Below are 25995 nucleotides of genomic sequence, written 5' to 3'. Positions count from 1 at the left end.
AGTTTTTCTAAAAGTGGTAGGGCCAGATTGGGGGGGCGGGGTTAGGTTTCGGACGCAGGACTATTTGTAATGTTAATCTCTAGTCCGACTCCTTCTTCCCACAACATCTTTCTAATGGCATCCCGTCTCTCAGGGCATCAAAACACTGAAGTCGACAGGCTCAGCAGACTGAATGCAAGGAATCGCAAATGGTAACTCTATTCCCTCCTATCTTCGAAAGGTCTTCAACATGTGGAGCTTTCCAAAGATCGATCATTTTAAAAAGAAAAACATGACCAAATGCCTGTCATTTGTATCATGGTTGGGTCTTGGCCAAAGATTACTGGTCACACGGTGAGATAGAGTGGAGCAACGAGAGGTTTATGCATTTCCATCACTTTTCTGTATTTAGAGAGTGGTTGACCAATTCAAGAGATCTCACCACTGCAGTCTAATATTGGTGGCTCCTCGCGAGCGGCAAGATTGTTTTTGTTTTTTTTTGGACTTCCTCCACATTGCAGAGGAAACACCACTCCTGATTCATCGGACACTAGTTCTCCTGTTTCATCAACACTGGTTAATTTTCCATCCTTGCCCCTCAATTCTTAGCCTTAGCAGCTTGGTGCCTGAGGAACTGGCTTTTGGCCACATACGGATTTTCAAAGACAACTTGAAGGTGATCAAAGCGGCGAGGAAACCATCTACAAGATCTCAGTATGAAAGTAAATGGTTGTGTTTTTGTCACTGGGCTCAAGACAATCAGTTGAATCCTCTAACATGTACAATTGATGATGTCCTTTCATTTTCGTTCTATTTGGCACAATCTGGTGTTCAAGTTGACACCTATAGAACCTATTTAGCGACCATATGTGCCTATAGAAATAAAAAGGATGTTATTTTGTCAGCAAATCCCACTATTAAGTGATGCTTAGATGGTCTTCCCAGGATGTTCCCACCAGTCAAGAAACCACATCCAATGTGAAACCTTAACATTCTTCTTTGAGCTTTGGCTCAGAAATCATTCAAGCCGATGGCTACAGTTGGCATCATGCTGGTCACTTGGAAAACTGTTCTTCTGGTATTTCTGAGAATTTATGAAATTGAGACATTCTCCTCATTGGAACAGTGTATGGTTTTCAACAAGGATAAAGTGGTGCTAGGTACGTGCCTTTCTTTTCTCCAAAGATGGTGCCCTCATTCCATATAAATCAGAAGGTTTGCTTTCTTACATTCTTTTCTTCTCCCTCTTCAAGAGCAGAGTAAACTAAGGAGAGCTCTTAAATTCTACCTGGCACTTACAAGAGCTTTTTGAAAGTCTGTAGTTATTTTTATCACTTTCAATGGTTTATCGCCTGCCCAGCAGACATCTAAAGACCCAAACGTTCGCTGGATGATTTCTGCTATTTTTTAAGTTTACAGAGTCCAAGGAATTCCTCCTCCCAGCAGCTTGCACCCCAGCTTGCACTCAGAGGCATGTGCCATGGGATGTGATCAGCAAAGCTGCTATGTGGTCTATGCCTACGTCGTTCTGCAAGTATTAACATGGATAAGTAGCTCTTGTTAGGGAGAATTCTCTCTTTAGGCTGAATTTCCTAACCTAGTGAGTCCCCCAGCAGCTTTGCTGGATTTCTGGAGTTTGTTTTTTTCTCCTGCTAAGAGTGAGACTCTTTTTCTCCCACTCTTGGACATGATTTATGGTGTTCCTTTGACTGTTAATGTGTTTTATGGGCTATGGGGTCCTTTACTCCATAAGACCTCATGTGTTTTTACTATGTGTGTTACACAGCACGCTCCGTGCAGTAACACAGGGGTGTCATAGTGACCCCCAAACATAGACTCCATACCCTGGGACTGACTACTGTCTCCCAGGGCATGTAAAGTCACCATTGGCTTTACTAGTCCCAAATTATTAACAGAAACCGGTACAAACCATCATATTGTGGACGTACTGGTCGGGGCAATTCGATTGCCCCGGGGTCTGTTAGTCGAGGGGGCACGTCTCTGTCCCCGCTGATCGAGTTTTGGCTGGTGCCAGTGGATACTACTTTTTATATTCGACCGCAAATATATCCCTATGGGATTTTCCATTGTTCGAGGCTACCAACTTTAATTATTTAATTCTCATAGCCTTGAACATACCGCCGGTTTATTTAATTAATATTAATTTGCCGGTTGGTAATTTTTGCCAGCACTCGATTCTAAAATGGCGTTTGTGTTCTCTTCTGTGACTCCAACCCAAGTCGAGCCCTTTGTTCCACTTTTTGGCAGGCTTCTCCGCAGAAGCCTCCAAAAGTGGTGCCACTTTGTCTGGGTACCACAGGAGGTGTGGGAGGGGGTTTAGGCACCCTGGACTGAGTTACCTTGGTAACTCAAGTCGCACTCTTGTGTGATTGGCCCAAGTGGTGAGCCTGGCGGCTCACCACTTAGCATGTTTGATTGACAGCTAGGCTGAGTGAATGGGGGTGTGCTGCATAAAAGCAGGGCTTTGGGGACTGGAACTTCAGAAGTCGCCACAGGACCTGAGAATCCGACGAGGGAGAAGCTGAGCCGACCTACCACAACGACACCACCGGTGGAGCCCTGCGGAACCGACTCACCACTTCCCGACGACAGAGAAGATCTCCCGGCTGGAGAGGCTTCTTCCCCTGACTGGTGGGCACAACCAGTTTACCTTCTTTTCCTCGCATCCCAGGACGGCTTGTGGTCGATTTTGCCCGTGCCAAGCACCCCGGCAACCAGATAGCCACTTACCAGTGGACCGCAAATAAAAGGACCGCTCCTTTTACCTGAGAACTCCGCGGCTGGTTTCTTCCCTGGCAGTGCAACGGACTCCTGTCATCCTCCCCGACGAGATCCTCTCTTCCCCCGGACGAAGCACCGACTTGCATCCGCTGCCAGGAACAACTGCCTCCGCTGGAGTATTCTCACCACTTTAAGGTACCGTGTCCGCCATGCCTCCCTTTCTAAAGATTGCTACAAGGTAATAATAATCCCTTAACCTTCTCGACTGGGCTGGCCGCCTTGACCATCTAACGGGTCCCTTTCTTTGGTCCAACCCTTTCTGAACCTTTTCAAGACTTTTATCCACTGCAACCGTGTGACCTTGGACACATTTCGTTCTGATCCTCTTAAAGTGGATCCGGCCTTCTGAACTCTAACTTCACGGTTTTACTTTGCCTTCCTCTCTTGTTGTGTTCTTGTGAAAGTGTTGGGATCTGTTTCAAATTATACTCTGCTTTTCTCTCCCTTTTTAAAACAAATTATTAGAGTGCCATCTGCATTAAGCGCTCAACGCTGTCTGAAAATAAGTGGGGCTTTACTTAATAATTGTCTAATATTCTTTTAAGGGAGTGTATATCTTTTAGTGACCGTGTTTTTGAACTGCTTAACATTAGTGCCTGTGTGTTTTACTAGATGTGGTTTTAAATAAATAATTATATCTCTTTTACACCAAGCCCTGGTCAGTGTTTACTTGTTCTACTATGTTCTTTTGATCTATTGTGAATACTCTGTATCCTGCCTAACTCTTCTTGAGGGAATGTAAAGTTAGTATCCCCCGGCACTCTCCCTGCACTTCCCACCCCCACCTTTTTTATTACCCAAACGACCCCCCCCTACATTTGCGTTGAAATTAATCCAAACATATTCAACAAATTCTCCTTCGACAAATTCTGCTTCGGCAAAACCTCCCTAACCCAGTAAAGTACCTTCCCTATAATACCAGGATACTTAACTCAACAGTGAAGTAGAAGCCGTTCAGTATGCCACTCCAGGAGTACCTGGGGTGGTGAGCTCTATGTGACTGAAGGCAAAGTGATGCAATGTGGTCTTCAGGGATGCCTTTAATTGAATACAGCAGAGCACAATTTAGAAGCAATTCAGTGATAATTAGATGTGAGGCATTGTGTAAAACTATCCAGGGCTTTTTGTTAAGGGAGCAAAGGGGCATGCACCTTGGATTGAAGCATATAGTGCGACAATGCACTTTTATAGGTGCATCCAGATTTACAAAACAGTGGTATACAACATGCGACCACTCAAAGCCCCATTCCTAGGTGTGAAACACAAAACAGCACACTGTGTAGCGATTCACACTGCACTTTGGGAGAAGCCTCCATGCGAGCCAGGTTGAGCATGCATTAGGGATTATACGGCATGCTTTCTTAGGGACAGTTAAGTGAGACAGTGTAACTCTAGCTTGGAGGATTGCTACCAAACTCGCACCAGTCACAACAAATCAGAATGAACTCTCAGGATTCTTATCCACAGCAGCCCTCAAGCAATTTCTGCACGCGGATAGAGATATACTTGAGGAACCCATTTCAGCTAAAGAAGTAGAGCAGGAAAAAGACACCAGGCCCGGATGGATTACCTAACCTACTTTATAAGACCTTTAAACTGGCCCTAGAGCCTTAATACTCCAAACTATACAGCACATTCCTCTTTTCGGACTCAATACCCCCCTCTAGGGCAGAATCTGCAACAGTCCTCATACTAAAACCAGGTAAAGATCCTGAAGCGTGCTCTTTTTATCATCGCATCTCCCTTCCCAACGGAGATGCTCAGATATATGCACACATCTTGGCTGCTCCCTTACTAAAAGTCCTGCACTCCCTGTTTGCAGCGGCGCCCATGACAATATTAGTATGGCAATACACCTGATTCAATTGGGTGCGCAGTGAGTCAAGTCAGCATGTTGTGGTCCTGGCCCTCGATGCATATAAACCATTTGATAGCCTAGGTTGGAATTACCTGGAACGCACTATGAGAGCTTTTGGGTTCGGCCTGAGATTCTTTCGTATGGCAATGGAGATTTTTCAATTCCCACATTACCAAGGTGAAAGCAAACGGACTGTTGTCCAATACAATCCCTGTGGGAAGGATACCCAAACCCCTATATACTCCCCCCCCCCCCCCGACCCCCAACATCACCCCTCCCACAATTTTGATTCTGGCATTGGAGCCGTTGGACCAATGCATCCGCAACAAAACTTGGATTGAAGGGATTCTACCGCTAGCCCACTATCAGCTGGCACTCTATGCTGAGAGTTTGTGCTGGCAGGGATGTGGGGAAACGGGGGATATGATATGATATATTTTATTTATATCACGCCCATACACAAGTGTTTCAAGGCACGACGAGGCAAGGATATCAGGTAATATTATCCCCAACAAAAATATCACCGTATATATGGTCGTCGGGAACAGCCATAGGTGATATTTTTAGTGGGGATAATATTTTGGGTTTTTGGGAGCGGGTGTGTCCCCCGCTCCCTTTCAAATATGGGGGTTGCGAGGATGTCCCCCGCAGGTTCCATGCCTTAATATCGCCGCAAAAATATGGTGATATTTTAGTATGGCGATATTTTTGCGGGGATATTAACACATGGAACCGAGGCAAGGGAGGGGTACAAGGTAGGACAAAACAACGATCTTACAAGGCCCAGTGACATTGAGAACGCGCAAGTGCAGGGGAGAGGGAAGCAGGAAAGTGGGAAGCGAGGAGTGGAAAGTGCTGAACACGTGATAAAAAACAGGCAGTGCGGCCGGCAAGTGGCAAGTGCAAGAATTAAGCGCAGACAACTGGTGTCTGATAAGTGCAGGGAAGGGGACTGTAGCGTTGCAAATACAGACCCAAGTGCAAGGGTTTCCAGGAGGCAGTGCGGGTACGCCGCTGGGTGGGCAGGGATCAGGGCCCTAATTCAGAGGGTAGCCAGGACCCCAGTGCAAAAACAGTGAGAGATCAGCAGGAGAGAGGAAGAGAGATGACTCGTATGTGGTGGCGATGCCCAATGATACAAACATACTGGAAGGAAATCTTTGCCAAAATTAATGACATTCTGGGTACACAACTCCCCCTAGACTCACTGCTGATCCTCTCAATGGCTACTGACGATGAGGGCCATTACCCGCGGACAGGATCCAGAGCAAGTTAAATTTCAGCCCTCCTTAAATGCAGCCTGTCTGGCATCAGCACAATTTTGGAAGCTTCTGGAAGGCCCACCTATAGCTTGTTGGTGGATAAAAAAAATGGGAAATTCTCTCTATGGAGAGGATCTCAGCCCTGCTGAGTTATAATACTTGTGATAAGTACCTCAAGGTTCAGTCCCCATTTATCAACCATCTGAAAGACCAAGAACATATGTACCACAGGCCACGAATCTTTAAAAAGAAATGTATCTAACATAATTTCTGGAAAAGCAGAAGGGGGGAGGGGACTTGTTCATTTCCTATGTATCCAAAGGTGAAAATCGAATAAAGAACATAAAAAAGTGAGACTGTTAGACAAATCTTGTTTTTGTGCTACGTATACATTTCTGTGAAGAGTATGAAGCACACACATTGGCAGTATAATTTCACAGGGACCGCCACATATGAATATGCTGCAGTATACAACTTGACACTAATCAAATCTATTCAATTAGATGTTGCCTCCCAGGGCCAAATAGATTTGAATCACAACAGGGCACACAATAAAACAGGAGTTCAATGTGGTTTTTAGGGAGCAGCTTTGTGAATATATCAAAGCACAATTGACAAAAAAAGTTGAAACCATGCAAAGCGTTTTGTTAGGAATACCTGGAAGCGAACATAATAAAGTAAAGTATAGATAAGTGTACTTTCAAAGGGCTAGTTGGTTATGAAAACACATATCACAATAAAGAACATATGCAATGTGCTTTGCCGGGATATTTAGATGAGAGTCAACAATAGAGCACAACAAACGTTGTGCTTTCTTTGGAAGACCTAGATGTGAGACACTTTAAGACACCACATAGAGCCAGGTTACAAACTTGGGACAGCTGGGGCCTGGTTAGCCATAGCACACGCTAGGAGAAAAAGGTTGTTGTTTCTTACCTGTTGTAGGGCAAGGGCACCAGGCAAATAGCAGGCATTCCTAGCTATGCCTTTCACAGATTGCTTGGGCAATCTGCACGTCTGGGGGAAGGGGGGTGGGTTGGGTTGGGTTAGGTGACATCCTGGCCATATAGGACGCCCTAATATGATAGTTTAAACACACAACAATATGTAGAAACCATCAATTACCAAGTTGCTTAATTCGTTGGGAAGATTATTTTTGCCTGGTCTTGAAAACTTCTCAAAGGCCATTGTGAATTACCTCTGCTTGTATTTGCTGTTTTGAATACAAAATACCCGTTTGTTTTCGGTGCGATGTTCTAACTTCACGTATGTCATTTTCTGTGAACTCCCATGTATTTGCTCTGTGTATAGTGAGAACACGGAATGTGCTTTTTGAGCGAACCAATTTCATTATGTGCTTTTTTTTTCAGTGGACTTCAACGACCGGTCCTCAGAAGAGACACCTACCAGGCTTGGCCTCTGCCGTCAGACTACCTGGGCCGGCCGCAGCATGCGCGAGAGCAATGAGAATTTGGCTGGGAAGCTAGTGAAAAGTCGCAGCATGAGCTGTAATAGAAGTGAGCAGTGCAATATGGAGTTGGGGGTACCTCCGAGTAAGTGTGTGGGAAGAGTTGTTGCTTGTATGCTTGTACATACTAAGAACACAATATGTAGTGACTGGCACTAGAGAACATTGAAAGAGCCGCTGCTTGGCAACAGCAGAGACTGAGCTCTGCTGTACTGGCGGACACCAGCACAGAGGTAATGCTGCTATAAGTCTGACACTATCACAGAAGGAGAACACCTCTAACACCCAATGCTTGTAAGACCCGAAACTTGTAACATATTAGCAGTGCTGGAAATTGACAATATTTACTGGGGTGATTGCCGGTGATGTGGGCGGAACTGGGGTCAGATTATCAGTGGTGGGGGAGGGGGGAACGGAGGTAAGTGCTGAATGATGTGCATGCCCTGAATATAGGATGCTGGGTGCTTTGCTTAATAACAAAGTGCATTTTGGGAACATAAGAATGACCATTAATGTATCATCCATGTCTGTGCTAGTAATTCAAACGTTCATTCCTTCTGAGCATGCAATGCTGGGATGGTGTTCATTTCCTCTGTCAAAATAGTCACTCTGACAGTAAAATATGTGCCTCGTGTCTACACGGAATGGTGCTCCGGCATTACAGTTTTTGCCACAGTACAGCTGTTTTGTTTTAGGCCAATTCCTCCCCTGCATATTGGGGTCTCCAATCAGTGGATGGGTCAAGCCCAAACTGGGGGTTGTTTCTTGAATATTCTTTAGTCAGTCTCATCTCTTCAACTGAGTTACTTATTGATGCAGTGCCATTGTCCAGTCTCATTTCCCACAGGATTAATTTGAGGCAACACTTCATCTTATTATTTGACACTTTTTCACTGCAGCTGCATGCTGGTGAACACCCCATACCCACAGGGGGATGAGCTCATTCTATTGACTGACTGACCGGTTCTTTTTTATAAACAGAAATATTTGCGAGGGGGAAGTAAAACTATTTTCTCACTTGGAAATATAGTTGCCTCTCCACACGTTTTTCTTTTCTGAACCCATGTAATAGCTGCATGCATATAGCCAGTCAGTGAAAAAGAACACTTAAATGTAGCAAGTGCAATTTTGGGCAAGGGTACAGCATGCCAGTGACCAGTGTGCGCTGTCCAAAACCACTTTGACGTTGACTGAAGTAGGAAGTTCAAAAGGGAATTGGCCATGATTTTATAAAATTTCTTGAAACCCAGAAATCAAGAAAACGAATCTTCTGTGTCTGTACGTATCCCCAGGGCACTAGGCTTAGGGTGTACAGAATTTCATTTGTGTCCGTTCTATTAGGACAGTGGTATTCAAACTTGTTTATGCGAGCCTCCCTTGGCTACAAATATTGCTATTGGTCCCCCCTAGATTTCATTTCTGCTTATATTTTCTATTAAAATGAGTCACCGTTCTACTCCCTTTTGGAAGAGCCCCTTCACCCTGCGTGCTCCCCCAGGGGGTACTAGCCCAACAGTTTGAATGCCACTGTTATAGGGTCTTTTTAGGGATCCTTTGACTGTTTGCTCCCCCCTTCCTATTTGTTGGATCCGTACCCTGTTTTTGTGACTGGAGGGACTTCTACTGAAGTCACCCTGCCACTCCAACACTGTTTTACTCTCCTAGAGTATATGGTATCATGGTTGCACATACGACTCTGGGACAGAGTTGCTTTCTACGCCTGACATGTTTGATTATACCACCCTATATTGGCTTTAGGGAGTCGTCTGATGGCATCTGTAGTTTAGTTTTCGGTTCACCAGGGGTACAAACCGATATACCACATTGGTAGCCTAATGTACCTTTTTGGTAGCCATTAAGTTACCAATGTATTTTTTTAAAGTCCTGCACTTGGCCACTTTGTTTTAAGGACATTTGTTTAGGAAATCACGAGGCATGTCTACAATGGCCATTGTGCACAAATGGGCTCTTTGTGAGCCCAGTCATGCACCCACCATATTGGCTTTGACTGGTATAGGTCAGTCCTTGTCCCTGGGTTGGCCATTTTACATCCTGTGACAGTATTCTGGGGTGATAGGTAGGTTAAGGGGCCAACCAGATTGTCTGGCCACCTAACCCTTTGCTTTTAACACCTTATTGTGATTTGCGGGCTTCCTCAGGCCAGCCCTATGTGTGTTGGTATACGAGTCGGGTCTGTGGCTCAGTGGACTGATGCATCCACTACTTTGACCTCATGTTCACAGGTTCAAATCCCCGTAGGTCCATTCAGCCCTTCATCCGATTGCGGTCCATAAAATGAGTACCATTCAGTTTGGTAACAATAAACATCTGTTATCGGTCAATAGTGCCAAGATGCCCCTCTGGGGGTGAATGTGTGCTCTACAAATACACACCTGTTATGTTATTTTATGTTATGTTACCTGGGGTAATCCTTAGCCTACACTCAATTTTGACGAATTTCTTGGAAGGCTGGTAGTTTACTCACGTGCTGGAGGATTCAGACTAGTTTTGGGCTGTATTTTAAAGGCTAGATCTAGGCATAAGGGCTGTATCCTGTGTCTGGGCTGATCCCTGGTTTCAATTTTCAGCTGCTGGACATCCTTCTAGGGCCTCCTCGTGCAGGTCTCCTTCATTGGTTCGGCCACTTCTTCAATGCTGCAAACGTCACTGGACCATTTTACCACAGACATCCCATTTAACAGCAGCTGACTACCGATTCATTTCCCTATCGTGCCACCTGGGCCTTGAAAATTGCCGTTGCCTGAAATGTTTTATTGCGATCCTAGTACCCTGCCTCAAATGCTCCTTTGGAACACCATGGTTCGCTTCCACAATAATAGTCTTTGTGGGAGCATCTTTTGCTGCTGCGTTGCCTTTCTTTGTTGGTCAAGTTCTACTGCCTTTCTGGAGTCATCACCTTTGCTTTTGCTTCTGGCTTCAGTGTTCCGCTTTTAAGAAAGGCGTTTGTTGTTCGTTTTAGGCATATGGGTCATCGTTGACCCAGGATTCATGTTCCTGGCTGTTTGGATTCTTTAAAACTCACCTGAATTATTATACTCCCTTCCTGAAGTACATTTTGGGAACCATTACCATGAGCACCTGCCTCTGAAACCTTAGTTGGTGGGTTATTGTTGGTACTTACCCTCAGGGGTCCCCAGGGTGCGTAGTTAAAAATGTTTTTGCAGGTAGGCTTAAACCACTGACTTCCATTGGGGCAGATTCCTGCTGTGGTAAATCTCCTCTGTGTTCTCAAACGTACCTCTGGAGCTTTTCGTTGGGATCTCCTCTGCTGTCCCGTGGGGTTGTTTGTCGAATCTGCACCTGTGTGGTAGAACATCTGTCTTTTCTCCATACATGCAGATCTGCCTTTGGTTAGTTGATTCCTATGGGGAACATTTTACTCTCCTAACACTGTTCCAAAGTTACTTTTGGGATAACTACCTGCCATGGACATTTTTCCTACATTCACCCTACTTCCAGTGAGTTTTACTCCAAAGAATGGAACTTTGACTTGCACCAGGGATTTTTTTTAAATCTTGTATTCCACTTGTGCTTATAGGATTGCCTGATTACACTGTAACTATTCTAAGTGACGCTGTATCTATTTTTCTCTGAAGTATAATGTCTTGGTGCTGTGATGAATCACAGATATTTGTCCCTTCTCCCTAAGGGGGAAACTCCCCCTGTGAGGTTAGGGTGGTGAGCCCGCTCCGCAAAACCCTCTGTAGTGGTCAAGTCAAGAAGGACTTCACTGGGAATGACTCCCACCTTTCGGGCAAGGACTCATGTTCATGTGAGGAACTTCCTAGACCACCTACTATAGCCGCATACATGGGACTGCCTATTATAACCAATAATGTGACATCTTTTCATTTGGTTGAAAGCAATGCAAAAAGAAATCCATGTGGAAAATAAAAGGAAGATATTGTCATAAGTTGCGCAGGGCACCCAGGTAGGTTTTGGGTGGCTGTGCTGATGTTAGGGGGCAGTTAAGCGCACAAAGCAGGAAGCTAAACAAGACTGAAGAATAGGCAAGGTAATTCAGAATGACAGAACAGGAAGAAAAGACGGATCTCAATGGTGAACAAAAAGGGATGGGAACCATGCAGTGGACAAACAATGAGGAAACCCAATAGGGGTGTATACACAGGTTGGACTAGAGACTGCCCACAGATATAAGGGAAGCTCAATGCCTCTGTGTAAGTTACTTTTACAGGCACCACTCCTTGCAAGCCCATGGAAAGGGGAAGCAAGAGTGGCTTCTGTGTCTGTCTAGGGCACAAACAAGGAGTGTACTTACATAAGACAAGCCGGTATGGGTCCAGCCGGAACCTACAGCGGATGCCCTTTGAGGGAACAGAACGCAACACACTGTTACATTTAATTTACTATAGTCTACAAGTAAAACAAGACAAGGGAAGGGGCAGAGATTGCCTGCTTGGAAACCCAGCTGGCAAACTCTGAAGAAAGGAATAACAGAAGCACAAGTGAGGACAAGAAAAGTAACATAAACAACTGGGGACAACTAGGCAGTCAAGTAAGCAAGGTTTAGAAGGGGGAAAGCAAGTAGAAAATAATTTATTTGCAATAATACAGGAGACTGGAACTGCAGACTGGTAATCAGGACTGTAAATCTGGACTGGAATAACCAGGGCAGGACTGAAGACAGATAACGGGGAAACTGTAGCTCTGAAGTGGGAAAACAAGGGTAGAATAGAAGCCAAATATCTGTAGCTGTGAAGTGGGATACCAAGTCAGCCGGTCAAGTGGCACAGTGAGTAGAGCGCTCACTTTGACATTCGTGCAGAGCCTGCTAACGCAGGTTCGAATCCCGGCGGGGCCAAAATCAGCCTTTCATCCTTCCGAGGTCGATAAATGAGCACCACACTCCGTGGGTAATAATAAGCAGCGCTCAGATACCTGAGGGTTCGTAGCGCTATATAAATGCCAAATTATTATTATTATTATTAAGGGCTGGACAGAAGACAGATTACAAGGACTATGTAGCTCTGAAGTGGATTATCGAGTTCTGGACAGAAGACAAACAAGAAAACTTTAGCTCTGAAGTGGGATAACGAGGGCTGGACACAAGACAGATAAACAAGGAAACTGTAGCTCTGAAGTGGGATAACAAAGGCAGGACAGAAGATGGATACAAGGAAACCCAAGACTGGAACTTGGCAGCTGAAGCCAGGAAACACAGACTGAAGGAAAGGAAGAAGGAACAGCAGGCAGGGAGCCAGATAATAGGAGGTAGGGAGCAAGGGCGTTACAGACAGGGAACAATGACTGCAACAGAGTAGCAGGCTGCAAGGCAGGGAGCCCAAAGGAGCAGGACAGAAGGCAGAGGAGAGTAGCAGGCTGCAAGGCAGGGAGCCCAGAGGAGCCGGGCAGAAGGCAGAGGAGATTGGCAGGGCTGTCAGACAGGGAGCACCGTGCACTGGAACAGGAGCAGGAACTGACAGCAACAGTAAACAGAATATCGTGGCTCAAGGCAAAAAAGGGCTTGAAGCAAACTCGGTGCAAGAGACATGTGCACCTGCATGCAGCTGCTTAAATACTTCCTTGCCCTGTGCTGTAGCAGGCTAATTAGCAGCACCTGGAGCAGCACACCTGAAGGTAATCTGCCTCCTCCCTCTCTGGTCCTGGGAAGGTGAATGTAGTACTGATCTCTAGGGCTTCTGGGGATTGTGGATGCATTAAGTCCACGTTTTCGGAAATACAGATTCCGAAAGGAAATGTCAAATAATGATTTAGGGCTTCTCTGAAGATGGTAGAAAACACCCTACAGGTCTGAAGACAGCAACACCCAGAGGCACAGATGCAGAAGCATGACAGTAGCCCCCCTCGAAGATCCATTGCTTGAAGGGACAAAAGGCAAGAGTCATTATTTGACATAATGTGCAAAAGGACAGAAACTACCAGACACAGCTGCAAAAACCAGCTCCAGTCGTGTGTTGCTGAATGCCGGTTCTTCCAGAGACTTAAACATTTTTTATATGCTCAGAAACCTGGACTCTTCTCTTGATAAGCCATTTGGTACCTGATGACAGAGTTGGAGTCTTCAGGCCTGCAGACAAAGACTTGGTTTTAAGTAAGGTCTTAGTGCAGTGGTCTTCAAACTTTTTTGGCCTGGGCCCCCCCTGAGAAAAATTGGGGCAGGCCGGGCCCCCCCCAAAAGTGCCAGATGGACAGTATGTAGAAATGGCTATGAACAATTGCACGCCGTCACCGCACCCTCCTCCCAGTACAGACACTGGGCTCTCCCCACCCTGCTCCCACCACTATCCCAGTGCTCCCGCCCATCCTGCTCCGACCTCAGTCCCATAACACAAGCATACATGCTTCCATACACATATTTAAATAAAAAAAGAAATCGTCATAAACATACCTTCTGCAGGGCCCTGCATGTGGTTGCTAAAATGACCTGCTCCAGGTTGCTCTGCCCATATGTGCGAGAAGGCGCAGGAGCACCCCCTCGCACATACATACATACATACATGCAGTGCCCCAGCCAGCATTTCCATTGAGCTATGCAAGGCTGGCGTTGCATGGCTCCGTGATCATGTGCGGCTGGGGAACTGGACTGTCAAAGGCAAACAGTGTCTCCCTTTGACAGTTCAGCCAGTCCAGGGGTACTCCCTCTTCCGGAAAAAGCAGCTGAGGGAGTGTTCAGTGTTTCACTGGGCTGGCTCCTCCATAATGGGTGAGGGGGCCAGTGGGTGGACGCCCCCTCACCCTTATGGATGAGCCGCCAGGCTTGGACTGGCCTACAGGGCAATAGGGCAATGACTGTACCAAAAATGCAAAATGCTACTATAGTCCAGTCAAAATGGGCCACTTTTTTGGCCAATCTCGGCCAGTTTGAGGGGTTACTTCACTATGCAGCTAGTCGTTTTGACCATTGTTGCTGAATAAATATTCTTTAAATATCACAATTTGTTTATATTTTAACAACAAAAAAACCCTTGGGTACTATTCCAACAGTCTGTGTGTATTGAATATCCATTTGCAACTGCTGGCCACTTTTGTATTGGTGTGCCTAAGGCCGTTTTATGGCCCAGTCTGACCATGTGATCTGCCCCAGCCCATTTCCTCAAAAGTTAAAAAAAAAAAAAAAAATATATAGAATTTTTTTTTAAACATTTCATGCTGGGCTCGCGCGCACCACAGTTTGAAGACCTCTGTCTTAGTGTCATCACAGACTGGAAAGTTGGAAGCAATCTGCAAATGATGTGATTTTCCATCCTTGGCAAAAAACAGCATTTCGTCAGCAGCAAGCACCCCAGAATGTGTTGGAGAGAGAGAGAGAGACAAGTGTTCTTTTGTCATAGAAATAGAGTCACTGGTTGCACTAACAGTCTCACTAGAAAGGGGAGATGTAACTTCAATAGCAGACCCAGTTTAGTTTAGTGTATTTGTTTGTATAGCACGCTGAACCCAAAGGTAACTAGGCGCTTGGCTTAATTAGAACGACATATTACAGACATAATATACATATACAGAGAATGTATAAATGCTACAGACATAATATACATAATATACAGATACAGAGAATGTACAGATGCTATGCGAAAAACAAGTATAGACAATAATGTTACAAGGTTTACATGAATGGTAGTAGAGATATACAACATATACAGAATATATATAGCTGGACGCAATAATTTACCAGTGAGCTAGGTAGAATGGAGCAAGTTGGTGACCACAGTATGGCAGGTGCAATCAGGATTAGAAGTGTCAGAATAGCCAGGATTTGACTTTGAAACGGAAGGCCGGAAAGGATGGTTCGTCCCTGAGCGTTGTGGGCAGTGCATTCCAAGTTTTTGCAGCCAGGACAGGGAAGTTTGAGCCACCAGAATTTTGCAGCCTGAACTTGGGAATGTTGAGGCAGTGAGTATGGTTGGATCTGGTAGGTCTAGTGGAAGTCTTTCTGGAAAATGTATCATCAAGGTATTTGGGAGCTGTGTTATTGAGACATTTATGCATGATCATGAGTGTTCTGAAGGTGATTCTGTCTTGTATGGGGAGCCATTTGACATTTCGTCTGGCTTGGGAGATATGGCCAGAGCGTGGGATATTTAGGACTGTGCGAAGGGCGTTATTTTGCAATATTTGGAGTTTGTGGAGGTTTTGTTTGCTAGTACCTAGGTACAGGGTATTACAATAATCCAGTTTCGAGAGTATTAAAGCTCTGGCCAGAGTGATACAGCTCTGTGTGGATAGGAATGGTCTGCAGGCATTTATTAGATTGGCGGTGTAAGCCGAGGAAGAAGCTGTGGCATTAACCTGTCGCGATAGTGAGAGGGTTGAGTCGAGGTAGACTCCCAGCATTTTGGCATCTTTGGACACATTGATGAGGTTTCCATCGATGTTGAAGGACTTGTATTGTGGGCTCAGTTTGTTAAGGCGTTGCCTGGAGCCAATGAGTAGAATCTCGGTTTTGTCGTCATTTAGACAAAGACCGTGCTTGCCCATCCAGTCTTGGATTTTGCTATATATATCATTTAGGCGGGCAGCGTCTTTCTCGTAGGCGCCGGAGAGAGTGATGAGAATTTGTGTATTGTCCGCGTAGTTGGTGTAGGGGACTTCCATGTCATCTAGGAGGTCGAATAGCATCTTGGTAACGGTGTTATACAATGTTGGGGAGACACACAAACCTTACGGGACTCCACAGGTGACGGGCGAAGACTCTGCAGAGGCAGGGGCAGAGAAGACCCTCATGGATCTGTCAGAGAGGAAAGATTGGATCCATTTTGCCGCATTGGGCGATCAGAGGGCTGAAGTGATTAGGTAAAATGTCAGAATGCTGTGGTCCACCAAATCGAAAGCAGCTGACAAATCAAGTAATAGGAGTAGGGAGGGATGACCCTTATCATTGGCCTCGTCCATCTGGATTTTCAGATACAGTAGTGTCGTCTCAGTGCTGTGTCTATGCCTGAAACCGGATTGACAGAGGCCTAGCAGGTTATTTGTTTCGAGGTGGTTCTGAATTTGGATGCATGCTGCTTTATCGAAGATTTTCAGCAGGAACTGAACAGTTGTGATTGGCCGGTAGTTTGTAGGGATATTTGGGTCCACAGTTGGTTTTTTGATTAGGGGCATGACCCAGGCGTCTTAGAGATTCTTAGGTTCGGAGCAGGAGGCGAAGGAGGAGTTGATGAGTGCAGTGATGAAGGGTGCACATTCTTTTGCTCCTTCTTTACTGATGGAGGCTGGGCAAGTATCGTCTAGGCATTTGGAGGGTTTAAGTCCGGATATTATGGTCTCCACCTCTTTTGTGGTGACAGGTGAGAATTAAAATGGTTTGCCGTTCATAGGCGAGGGTGTGAAGTGTTGGTTGGAGTTAGTTCTGTCTTTGGAAGCAAGGATGAGTCTTTTGGTTTCTATTTTAGCTTGTAATAGTGCTATTGTATCTAATAGGGTCTTTTGGATATTAGCACACCATGGGGCATCATTATTGCAGGCTGTCTGTGGCGGAGTGGGAGATTCCAATTCTTTAAGTATGGTGAAGAGTTCTTTAACATTGGATTTGGCATTAAGTATTCTATTGTTAAAGGTGTCACTTGTTTTTTAAGATGGCTTCTTTATAGGTAATTGCAGCAATGTTGAACACATCTTTATTTTTGGAGGAAGGGTTCTTCTTCCAGTTGGCTTCCGCCCGTCTTTTGGAATTCTGTAGGGTCTTTAGATCAGATGTGAACCATTTGTTGAGGTGGCAAGGCTGTTTGGCTTTTCTGGTTTTGATGGGGGCTAACTGGTCTAGTGCTAGAAGTAGGTTATTGGTGAAAGAATTTACTAGTGTAGCTGGGTCTAAATTGGTGGTCATTGGGGTGTTGATAATGGGCTGGATACGCGGGAGTATGCTTTCTCGAGTAATCAACTGGTTATTTCTAGTAGTGGCAGGAGGCACTTGTGATGCGGTTGGAGGAAGTTGAGTGGGGCTCTCGAGTTCGAAATTAATGATGTGGTGGTCAGACCATGCGCACAGTGAGTTTGAGAGTATTTTGGTGTTGCAGTTTAGATCAGCAACCCAGTCACGGGTTCTTCCTTTGTTATGAGTGGGTCCTGATATGAGTTGCGTAAAGCCTAGTTCTTGGAGGGATTGTTCAACAGCTTTTGCATGGGGGTCGAGTGGGTCATGGAACCCAGATTTAGATTGCCTAGTAGTAAGATTTGGGAGTTGGGTTTGGTATGGTGTGAGAGTAGGTTCATGATATCATATTCAAATGAAGACAAGGGACCGTGGGGTCTGTAAATCAGGTGTATGAGTATAGTGCGTTGGGGTGATAATGGCAGTTTTATTGAGAGGAGTTCTCCGAATGTTAGGCAGAAACCTGTGCAGTTCCCTTAGGGACCACTGCAAAAACTTTAAGTCTACAGGTATTAGCAGTAAACCCAATTGGTAGCAGTCTGCACCACCCAGATTTACCTGGTAGCTGTGGCTGAGCAGTCAGACTTCTCTCAAGAAGAGTTAGGCAGTATATAGAGTATACACAATAGGGCTAAAAATACAGTAGCACAAGCAAACACTGACCAGAGCTTTGGTATAAAAGTATATAATTATTTATTTAAAAACACACTTGTAAAAATACACTGGCACTAATCTGTCAAGCAAGTTCAAACACAGTCACTAGAAATATATACACCTCCCTAGTTAATTATTTGACAAATTTAGGTTAAGACACCACTTATTTAGCAAAACAGAGGTGAGCGCGTAACCGTAGATGGCACTCCAATAATTTGTTTAAAAGGGAAGAGAAAAGGCAGAATAGGAAAAACCACACTTTTAAGAAACCACAGCAAGTCAAGAAAGGCAGGGTCTACTGTAGAGCAAAAAGTTCATAGGCCAGGCCCACTCTTGGAGAGAGCAAGGCGGAATGTTCCCAAGATCACACAGTGGAAATACACTCAGTCTTTGCAGAAAGGTCAAGAGGTTGGATGAAGTTAGAAAGGTAATGTTAACAGGTCTGAGGTCACCCCAGGATAGAGAGTGAAGGATTTACGGGACACCTTGGACAGTCTGTTGCAAGGGAGACCAGGCGGGACACAGTACCTGAAATGCTGAGAAAGCTCCAGCGGGGGCAGTTGTTCCTGGCAGCGGGTACAAGTCGGAGCTTCATCCAGGGGAAGAGAAGATCTCGACGTGGAGAAAAGCTGGAGGTCGTTGCACTGCCAGGGAAGAAACCAGCCGCAGAGTTTCCCGGTTAAAAGGTACTACCCTTTTATTCGCGGTAGAGGTGAAGCGTGGCTATCCAGCCGCTGGGGTGCTTGGCACGGGCGATTCGACCACGAGACGATCCAGTGAGGCGAAAAAGGCAAACTGGTTAGTCCCACCAGCTCAAGGGGGAGAAGACTCTCCTGGAAGAAGATCTCCTCTGTCGTCAGGAAAGTGGCGAGTTTCGTACAGCAGGGATGCACCGGTGGTGTCGTTGTAGATGGCTCAGCTTCTCCCCTCTTCGGATTCTTTAGGTCCTGTGGCGACTTCTGAAGTTCCAGTCCCCAAAGCCCTGCTTTTGTGCAGTAAAACCCCCATTCATCAGCCTAGCTGTCACTCACTAAGTGGTGAGCCGGGCGGCTCACCACTGGGCCATTCACACAAGAGTGCGACTTGAGTTGCCAAGGCAACTCAGTCCAGGGTGCCTAATCCCCCTCACACACATCCTGTTGACCCCAGACAGAGTGGCACCATTTGGAGGGCTTCTGTGGAGAAGCCCGCCAAAAAGTGGAACAAAGGGCTCGACTTGGGTTAGAGTTACAGAAGCAAACACAAACGCCATTTTAAAACCGAGTCCTGGCAAAAAGACCCAACCGGGGAATAAATATTAAATAAATAACCCGGCGGTATCTTTAACATTGCACCAAAAAGTGGTGCGTTTAAAATGAATGGGAAAATCCCATAGGAAATATTCCGGTGGAATATTTTGCGTGGTATCCACTGCCACCAGCCAGAAACCCGACAAGGGGGGACTGGACAGTGCCCCCTTGTAAAACAGACCCAGGGGCAATCGAATTACCCGTACCAGTACTTCCACAATATGGTGGTTTGTACTGGTTCTGTTCACAATTTAAGACTAGTAAAGCCAATGGTGACTTTACATGCCCTGGGAGACAGTAGTCAGTCCCAGGGTATGGAGTCTATGTTTGGGGGTCACTATGACACCCCTGTGTTACTGCACTGAGGGTGCTGTGTAACACACTTACCAAAAACCACATGAAGCCCTATGGAGTAAGAGACCCCATAGCCCATAAAACACATTACATAGTCAAAGGACATTCTCAAATCATGCCTAAGATTGGGAGAAAAAGAATCTCCTCTTAGTAGGAGAATAAAACCCCAAAAATCCAGCAAAGCTGCTGGGGGACTCACTAGGTTTAGGAAATTAGCCTTAACAGAGAATTCTCCCTAACACCGAATAGGAACGGTTGGGAGACAAATTCTCTCATGCCCAGCTGGGTTTTTAGTAAATGTTAAAGGTATTTGTACCGCGCACCGTCACCAATGGAATTGGTCCCCAGGCGCTCAGCCGGATCTGCAAACGATAAAGGTGGGATGGGTTAGTAGGTTGAAGAAGGGAGTAGGATAGTGAGAGGAGTGGTGTGGTGTTGGCAGCTTCAACTCAGTATACACCGGGTGCTGAGCTTTGGTGCGGGTATCGGATAGGAGTCAGTCCACGTGTGCTGCTGTTCCGGCTTATGTGTTGTTGCAGTGTTGTGAAGTGCGTGCGGCTTGTTGTGCGAGAGATGGTTGTGTGAGTTTTTTGAGTGAGGTAAGTATGCAGAGTTTGAGCTTATATTGGTTAGTGGGTTACCTGACCTTTACCAGTGCTAGCACTCGCAGTTCTGGGGAGTGTGGCACTTGTTGGCCCTCACATTCCCATCTAGACGCGGCGCAGGCCAATGATTAGGGCTCCATACAGGTGTGGTCATGCCAACATTCACACTTTTATCTAGACGCGGCGCAGGCTAGTGTTTAAAGATCAGTCCAGGTGTGGGCAAGCTAACATTTACAACTCCATCCGAATGCCACGCAGGCTGGTGTTCACGGCTCTGAGTGTGGCACATGCTAGCATTCACGTTTTTCTAGGCGCGGGCATGTTATCCTTCGATCGATCCTATCCACATGCGGCGCAGGCCAACGTCTATCTAGATGCGTCTGCCGGTCTGGGTGTGTTCGTCCGGTACGTACGAGCGGGAGAGTCTAGGTCTAGGTTTCGTCTGGGTCTAGGTATGTGGCCAGTCTCTGTAGCCTTCCTTTGTGGCTGTTTTCCATGATGTCTTATGCTCTGTCGAGTGGTTGGTTCTTTGGCTTGAGTGTTTGTCCAATTTGAGAGTGGCCGAGGTTGGAGTTATTTTCATCATTGTTTTAATGTATGGGCGTTCCGGTGCGTCTCCGTAGTGGTTACGCTTTGAAGAGCCATGATTTGAGTAGTTTCCTGAATGCTAGGTGGTTTGTTGTATTCCGTATATTCTTAGGTAGGTCGTTCCATGTTTTGGGTGCCTGGTGAGAGAAAGACGATCCTCCGAGTTTTTTTCTGTTGTAGGGTTTTGGTTCCAGGCGTATGTCGGCGCTTGATCTTAGTGTTCTTGTTGGTTGATGTAGGCGTAGTTTGTCGCTTAGGAATTCTGCGCCTTGTTTGTGTATTGCTCTGTGCGTGATGCACATGGCTTTGAACTTTATTCGCTGTTTCAGCGGTAGCCAGTGTAGTATTTTTAGCACGGGTGTGATGTGTTCTCTTCTGGGTAGCTTGAGGAGGAGTCTGGCTGCTGCATTGTGCTTGCGTTGCAGTTTTTTTAGAAGTTGTTCGGGCATGCCCAGGTATAGGCTATTGGCATAGTCTACTCTGGACATGATCAGAACGATGATGGTAAGTGTTTTGTTGGCGAACGACAGGAACGGTAGGATCCTTTTTGCTGCTCGCAGGAGGAAGAAACATTTCTTGATTATCGAGTTTATTTGTGGCTCCAGGGTGAGGTTGTTATCCATCAGCACCCCTAGATTTTTTTTACAGTTGATGATGGCTCTGGTGTGGTGCCGAGATCTCTTGGCCAGGGGATGTAGTTGATGTCTCCTCCCTTTTTTGAAACAATCATTATCTTTGTTTTGCCTGGGTTGATTTTGAGATGGTTGAGGTTCATCCAGTTGAATATGTCTCGAAGGCAATTCTCTAGTGTGGTGTTTTCTTCTCGGGTGTCTTGTATGTTGAAGATTATTTGAGTATCGTCGACGTAGTTGTAGCATGTGAGGCCGTGTTTTTTGATGAGATGACCCTCAGCCCCCTTTTTTACTGGTTGTTCTGTCTCTCCCCATGAGATCCTTTGGCTGAGTACTACCCGTTAGACTATCGGGTAGTGGGCTCATCTCCCTGGCCTCATGGGAAGGGGCTCCCCCTCACAGAGACGTAACAACATCTCGGGATTCCTCACAACTTGGAATTGTAGAAAACTAGTAATGAATAACCCAGATGGGTAAGAGGGTTATTTATAAGAGAGAAACTCGTCCCAGTCCTGAGGACAAGATATTAAAAGGGAAATCTGTTGAGAAGTGAAAGGAATATACAAATGGGGTTACCCAACCCAGGTGGGGAACAAGCAGAGATTGGAAACAAATCCACTGGGAGGGGCTCATTACAAGTTTGCTGGTATCCTGGTGGTAAATTCGCCAGGATACTGGCAGACGGATTTACTGATACCGCCCCTCAGTCCGGTGGAATATCCACCGGATTACTAGTGGCGGTTGCTGGGGTTAAATCACGATTCCATGGATTCCGGTAAGGTGGCGGAATGACCTCCGTTAATACCGGCACTTAATTCCCTCACTGGCCAACTCATAATGAGGCCCAGATAATCCTTTACAAGGAAAGCCTAAAAGAAAGTGCAGATAAACCCAACTCATGAAAGCCTGACATTAAAGACTAGGAAGAGTCAACAAGGGATGACAAGAGTGTAAGGAATCACCGCCAAAGAAAACATGATAAATATAGGACCACAGAAAGCACCCAAACCAAGAGTGTCTTTGAAGAACTATAAAAAACGATCTCAGAGACTATCCAATGAGACCATATTAACAAATATATGTACCACAGAGAAAATGTGTAAATAAAGAGAGTTTCTGAAGAGAAGAGAAGACCAGGTGAATATAAGACACTCTCCTGGCCTGTTTAATTAAGTTGGATATAGTGGTAGGGTCAGATAGTTTGGATAGGAGACACATTTACTTTGGAATTCCTAACAACTGACGAGCACCTAAAGTTCCTTTAGATAGGTAGGGTATTCCCTCTAGCAATTGGGAAAGTTAGGTCTTTTATTTATAATTTCATTAGAGAGATCGAATAATGTCCTTAGTGAGTCTTACTCCTCCTTCCAACCTGCCATAGCGGTCTCAGCTTAAATGCATATTGTCATCTGTTGCATTGTGGCTGTGTGTTGGAACCATTTACCCCTTTCTAGTACCTACTTTGAATGTGAGCTGTGCGTTTTTGTTTTTCAAATACAATGTCCTAGAGGTTTAGTGTCACTGTGACTGTTAAGTTTGGCAGCTGGGGTACTGTAATGATTATTAATACTGTGTGTTTTAAGGTTGTAAAAGGAGACGACTGTGACACAGGTGGCAAATTGGTTGTTATAAACTTTTATTTATATTGAAAATAAAAGCGAAAACCTACCTCTCCACACATCTATGAGGGGTTTCCCTGCCTCAACCAAAATGCTAGTGAAACTGTCAGGATGTTTGATCAACTAGTCCACAGTCCTGTGTCAAAACGTCCCTACCTCAATCCCTCACACTTATAACTAAACTAAACTCTGGTATCAAAGTCCTTAGTCCAGGAGAATAGCACGGGCTGACACAATTTGGTCTAAAAGTTCTCCAGCAGGGGGATGTTTCTTTTCCCCTGTTATGTTATGTTAAACTAATTTATAGAGCGCAACTAACACCCGAAGGCAACATGGCACTGTCGAGAAACCTGATTGTAGTACTTCACAAACAAAAGGATGTAGATTCTTTAATAGTCTGTGTTACAAAGTACAAAACTTCATAACCCAGGGGGAATGACTCTCTTTCCCCTGGGTTGTTGGTTTGCAGGAAGGCTGGCCACTTGTTTGCAATACCAGAGGGAATGCCTCCCTTCCCCAGGTCTTCTTTAAACTCTGTCCCACAGTTCACAATAGCAGGGAAAATGTACTCCCTTACCCCGCCATTTCCTAGGCTCTATTTCACATTTCAGATCTCCAGGGGGAATGACTTTCTTTACCTGGCCTTTCTTTAGTAAGCAATGACCCACTTATGGTATGGCTCCCCGACCTTGGTTTCTGTTTCCTTTAGTGGTACTTGGTGCACTCTCTTGCCAAGTACTACAACATAAAAAGGGGTTTGTAACCTTTTCTTGTGGGTCCCAGACCCGTACATCTTTATGGCTTACAGTTGGTAGACCTGGGTCACTTCCCTGCCAGGAACTACCATGAAGAAAACAATCCTTAATGTGCTTTCTTTTGCTCATTGTTTTGTAAGTGGCTTGCGACCAACCACTATGTCACAAAATATAGTTCTTGATACAGTCATTATCACTCTTCTCTTCAATTTTGGTCTGCAACCGACCACTGTGCCGTGGAAGATTATGCCTGCAACACTCGTCATTACTCTAAACATTGACTCTCGCACTCAGCCCCCATCCGGACTTACTTCTTCTCCCATTGTTTGCTTCTCAGGAGTTCTTCACCAAATCTCAGCAGGGCAGCAGGTCTTCTTTCATACTGCTCTTCTCTGCTGACAGCGGTCCTGCACGGCTCAGCAGCAAGCTCTGACTGGCGGCCATTGCATTGTTCCTTGGACCCCTGGTCCACCCGCTCCAGGTCACGCCACTTCCTTTCTATTCCCAACTCTTCCTATGAGTGGCTCCATGCCTTGGGGACGAGGTCCCACCGCCAGCCGCCTGGCCTGGAGAGCAGTCTGCTCACGGCTTCCTTGCTGTTCAGATCTTGAATTTCCCCGGCTGGGCTGCCTCTCCTGCCGTTGGCTGACTCCTTTCATTGAGTGCTTTCTCTGTTTTTATATTTGTAGGTTGGCAATGATTGGCATCATCTCCTGAGTCCTTCACTGTTCTTGGTCTTTCACTCATTACTCCTATATGCTTCCTCCTCGTCCCAGTACTCCATCATTACTCTCCTTTGGGTAACCCATGTTCTTCTTCGTCTCAGTGAAAGTCTGGTCTCTGGTTCTACAGAAAACATGGGCTGTATTGGAACATGATTGGGGTTTAGAAGATGGGGAGGTATGTAGGGTGCTGGGTTAGAATGACTATGCCGCATCTCCCTTGGATGCTCGTCCCTATTCCCAGAGGGGGAGGTCTTGCCCCATGAGAACCTCCCGCCGAGTACTACCCCCAGGGGGGCTATCAGGTAGTGGCCTCACCTCCCTGGCCTCCTGAGAAGGGGCTCCCCCTCGGGGAGAAGTGATGACATCCAAGGATTTGTCACAATGCCTTAATGCCTGGTTCCCTTTTCTTCCCACCAGTTGCCTCTATATGTAAAGTAAGAATTACGAGGTAGTGGACTTACGGTATAGTATAAGAGTGGGTTGTGTCTTTGACAGTTTACTGATTTTATGCATACACTATTTTTTTGTCTGTGTTAGGTCTACTTGGCATACCTATTGAACTAATACAGATATATATATGTATAATATACTGGTGTGGTGCGTTTTCTTTGGTTAGGTGTGTGGAGTAACTGTGTGTCAGTTTCCTTTGTCTTTTCCAGAGTTAAACCAGGCTGCTCTGCCAGGTTATCTGCCTTAAGAGAGGTTTGCCTCCTCACCCTAACACTTATATGAGCAAGACAAGCTTCATAGCTTTCCTCTGTGCATCTATTACAAGTGGTGGGCAAGATTTGAGGTGAAGCTTTCAGAAGAGAAGTGAGGTGAACAAGGGTCATAGGCCCTTAATCGGTTACTAGTGCTCTGTACTGCCCATGAATGATGAGTGTGTGCCCAGGGTGACACGTGAGCCCTCTCTGCTCACCCACAACAACGATGGGGCTGAATTGCGATAAAGGATACTAACCTAGGCAGTTGACAATGACAGAGTAAGAGATGGTCCTGATGCAGATAAGTTAACACAGAGGCTATAGGCAATGTGCATATTCGGAGTCATCTTCGAACTTGTGCTTTTCATGTGCTGTCTTCCATGCAGTTGTGGTTCTCACAGCCCCATCTGAAATTCTGCTCTCTTAAAGACTAGTTTGGGGTCACAGCTATGAACTAGGACCCTCGTCCACTGCCTTCTCCAGTGGTTAAGAACTTAGGTGTGAAGCTCTCTGCCTCTCTCTATGCAGGCTCAGGTGAGCGTGGTATGCCAGACGGTTAATTTTTAAACTGCAGATCCTGTGCAAAGTTCTTCCTTACCTTCCCCTGTAGCTACGGCCGCTGGTTGTTTCTTCCCGGACGTCAGGAACCCTGGACTATTGTAATTCCCTTTATCTTGGGCAGCCAGTTTATCTTGTCCATTGCTTGCAAATTCTCCAAAAAGTGTTGTGGCGAGGCTGGCCACCGGTGCCTCTCGTTACTCTCGCTCTTATTCTGAACACCCTTTACTGGCTGCCTGTGTCTAAGAGGATCTAGTTAAAAGCCCTTT

General features: G+C 45.7%; 1 protein-coding gene across 5 annotated transcripts in view; it reads left to right on the top strand.

The window, feature by feature from the left end:
• Positions 1 to 25995, top strand: part of DENND4B (DENN domain containing 4B) — a 2051633-nt gene that overhangs the window by 1565910 nt on the left and 459728 nt on the right. For 4 of the 5 annotated variants that reach the window (XM_069651348.1, XM_069651357.1, XM_069651374.1 and 1 more), the window contains one exon: positions 7272 to 7454. In XM_069651348.1, the coding sequence (XP_069507449.1) occupies positions 7272 to 7454 (183 nt within the window). The remainder of the gene's footprint in view (positions 1 to 7271; positions 7455 to 25995) is intronic. The other variant, XM_069651381.1, reaches the window with a different exon arrangement.

The sequence above is a fragment of the Ambystoma mexicanum genome, chromosome 1p (assembly GCF_040938575.1).
Source record: "Ambystoma mexicanum isolate Mex_15411 chromosome 1p, UKY_AmexF1_1, whole genome shotgun sequence".
In the NCBI taxonomy this organism is placed as follows: Eukaryota; Metazoa; Chordata; class Amphibia; order Caudata; family Ambystomatidae; genus Ambystoma; species Ambystoma mexicanum.
This window is presented reverse-complemented; position numbering and strand designations above follow the sequence as displayed.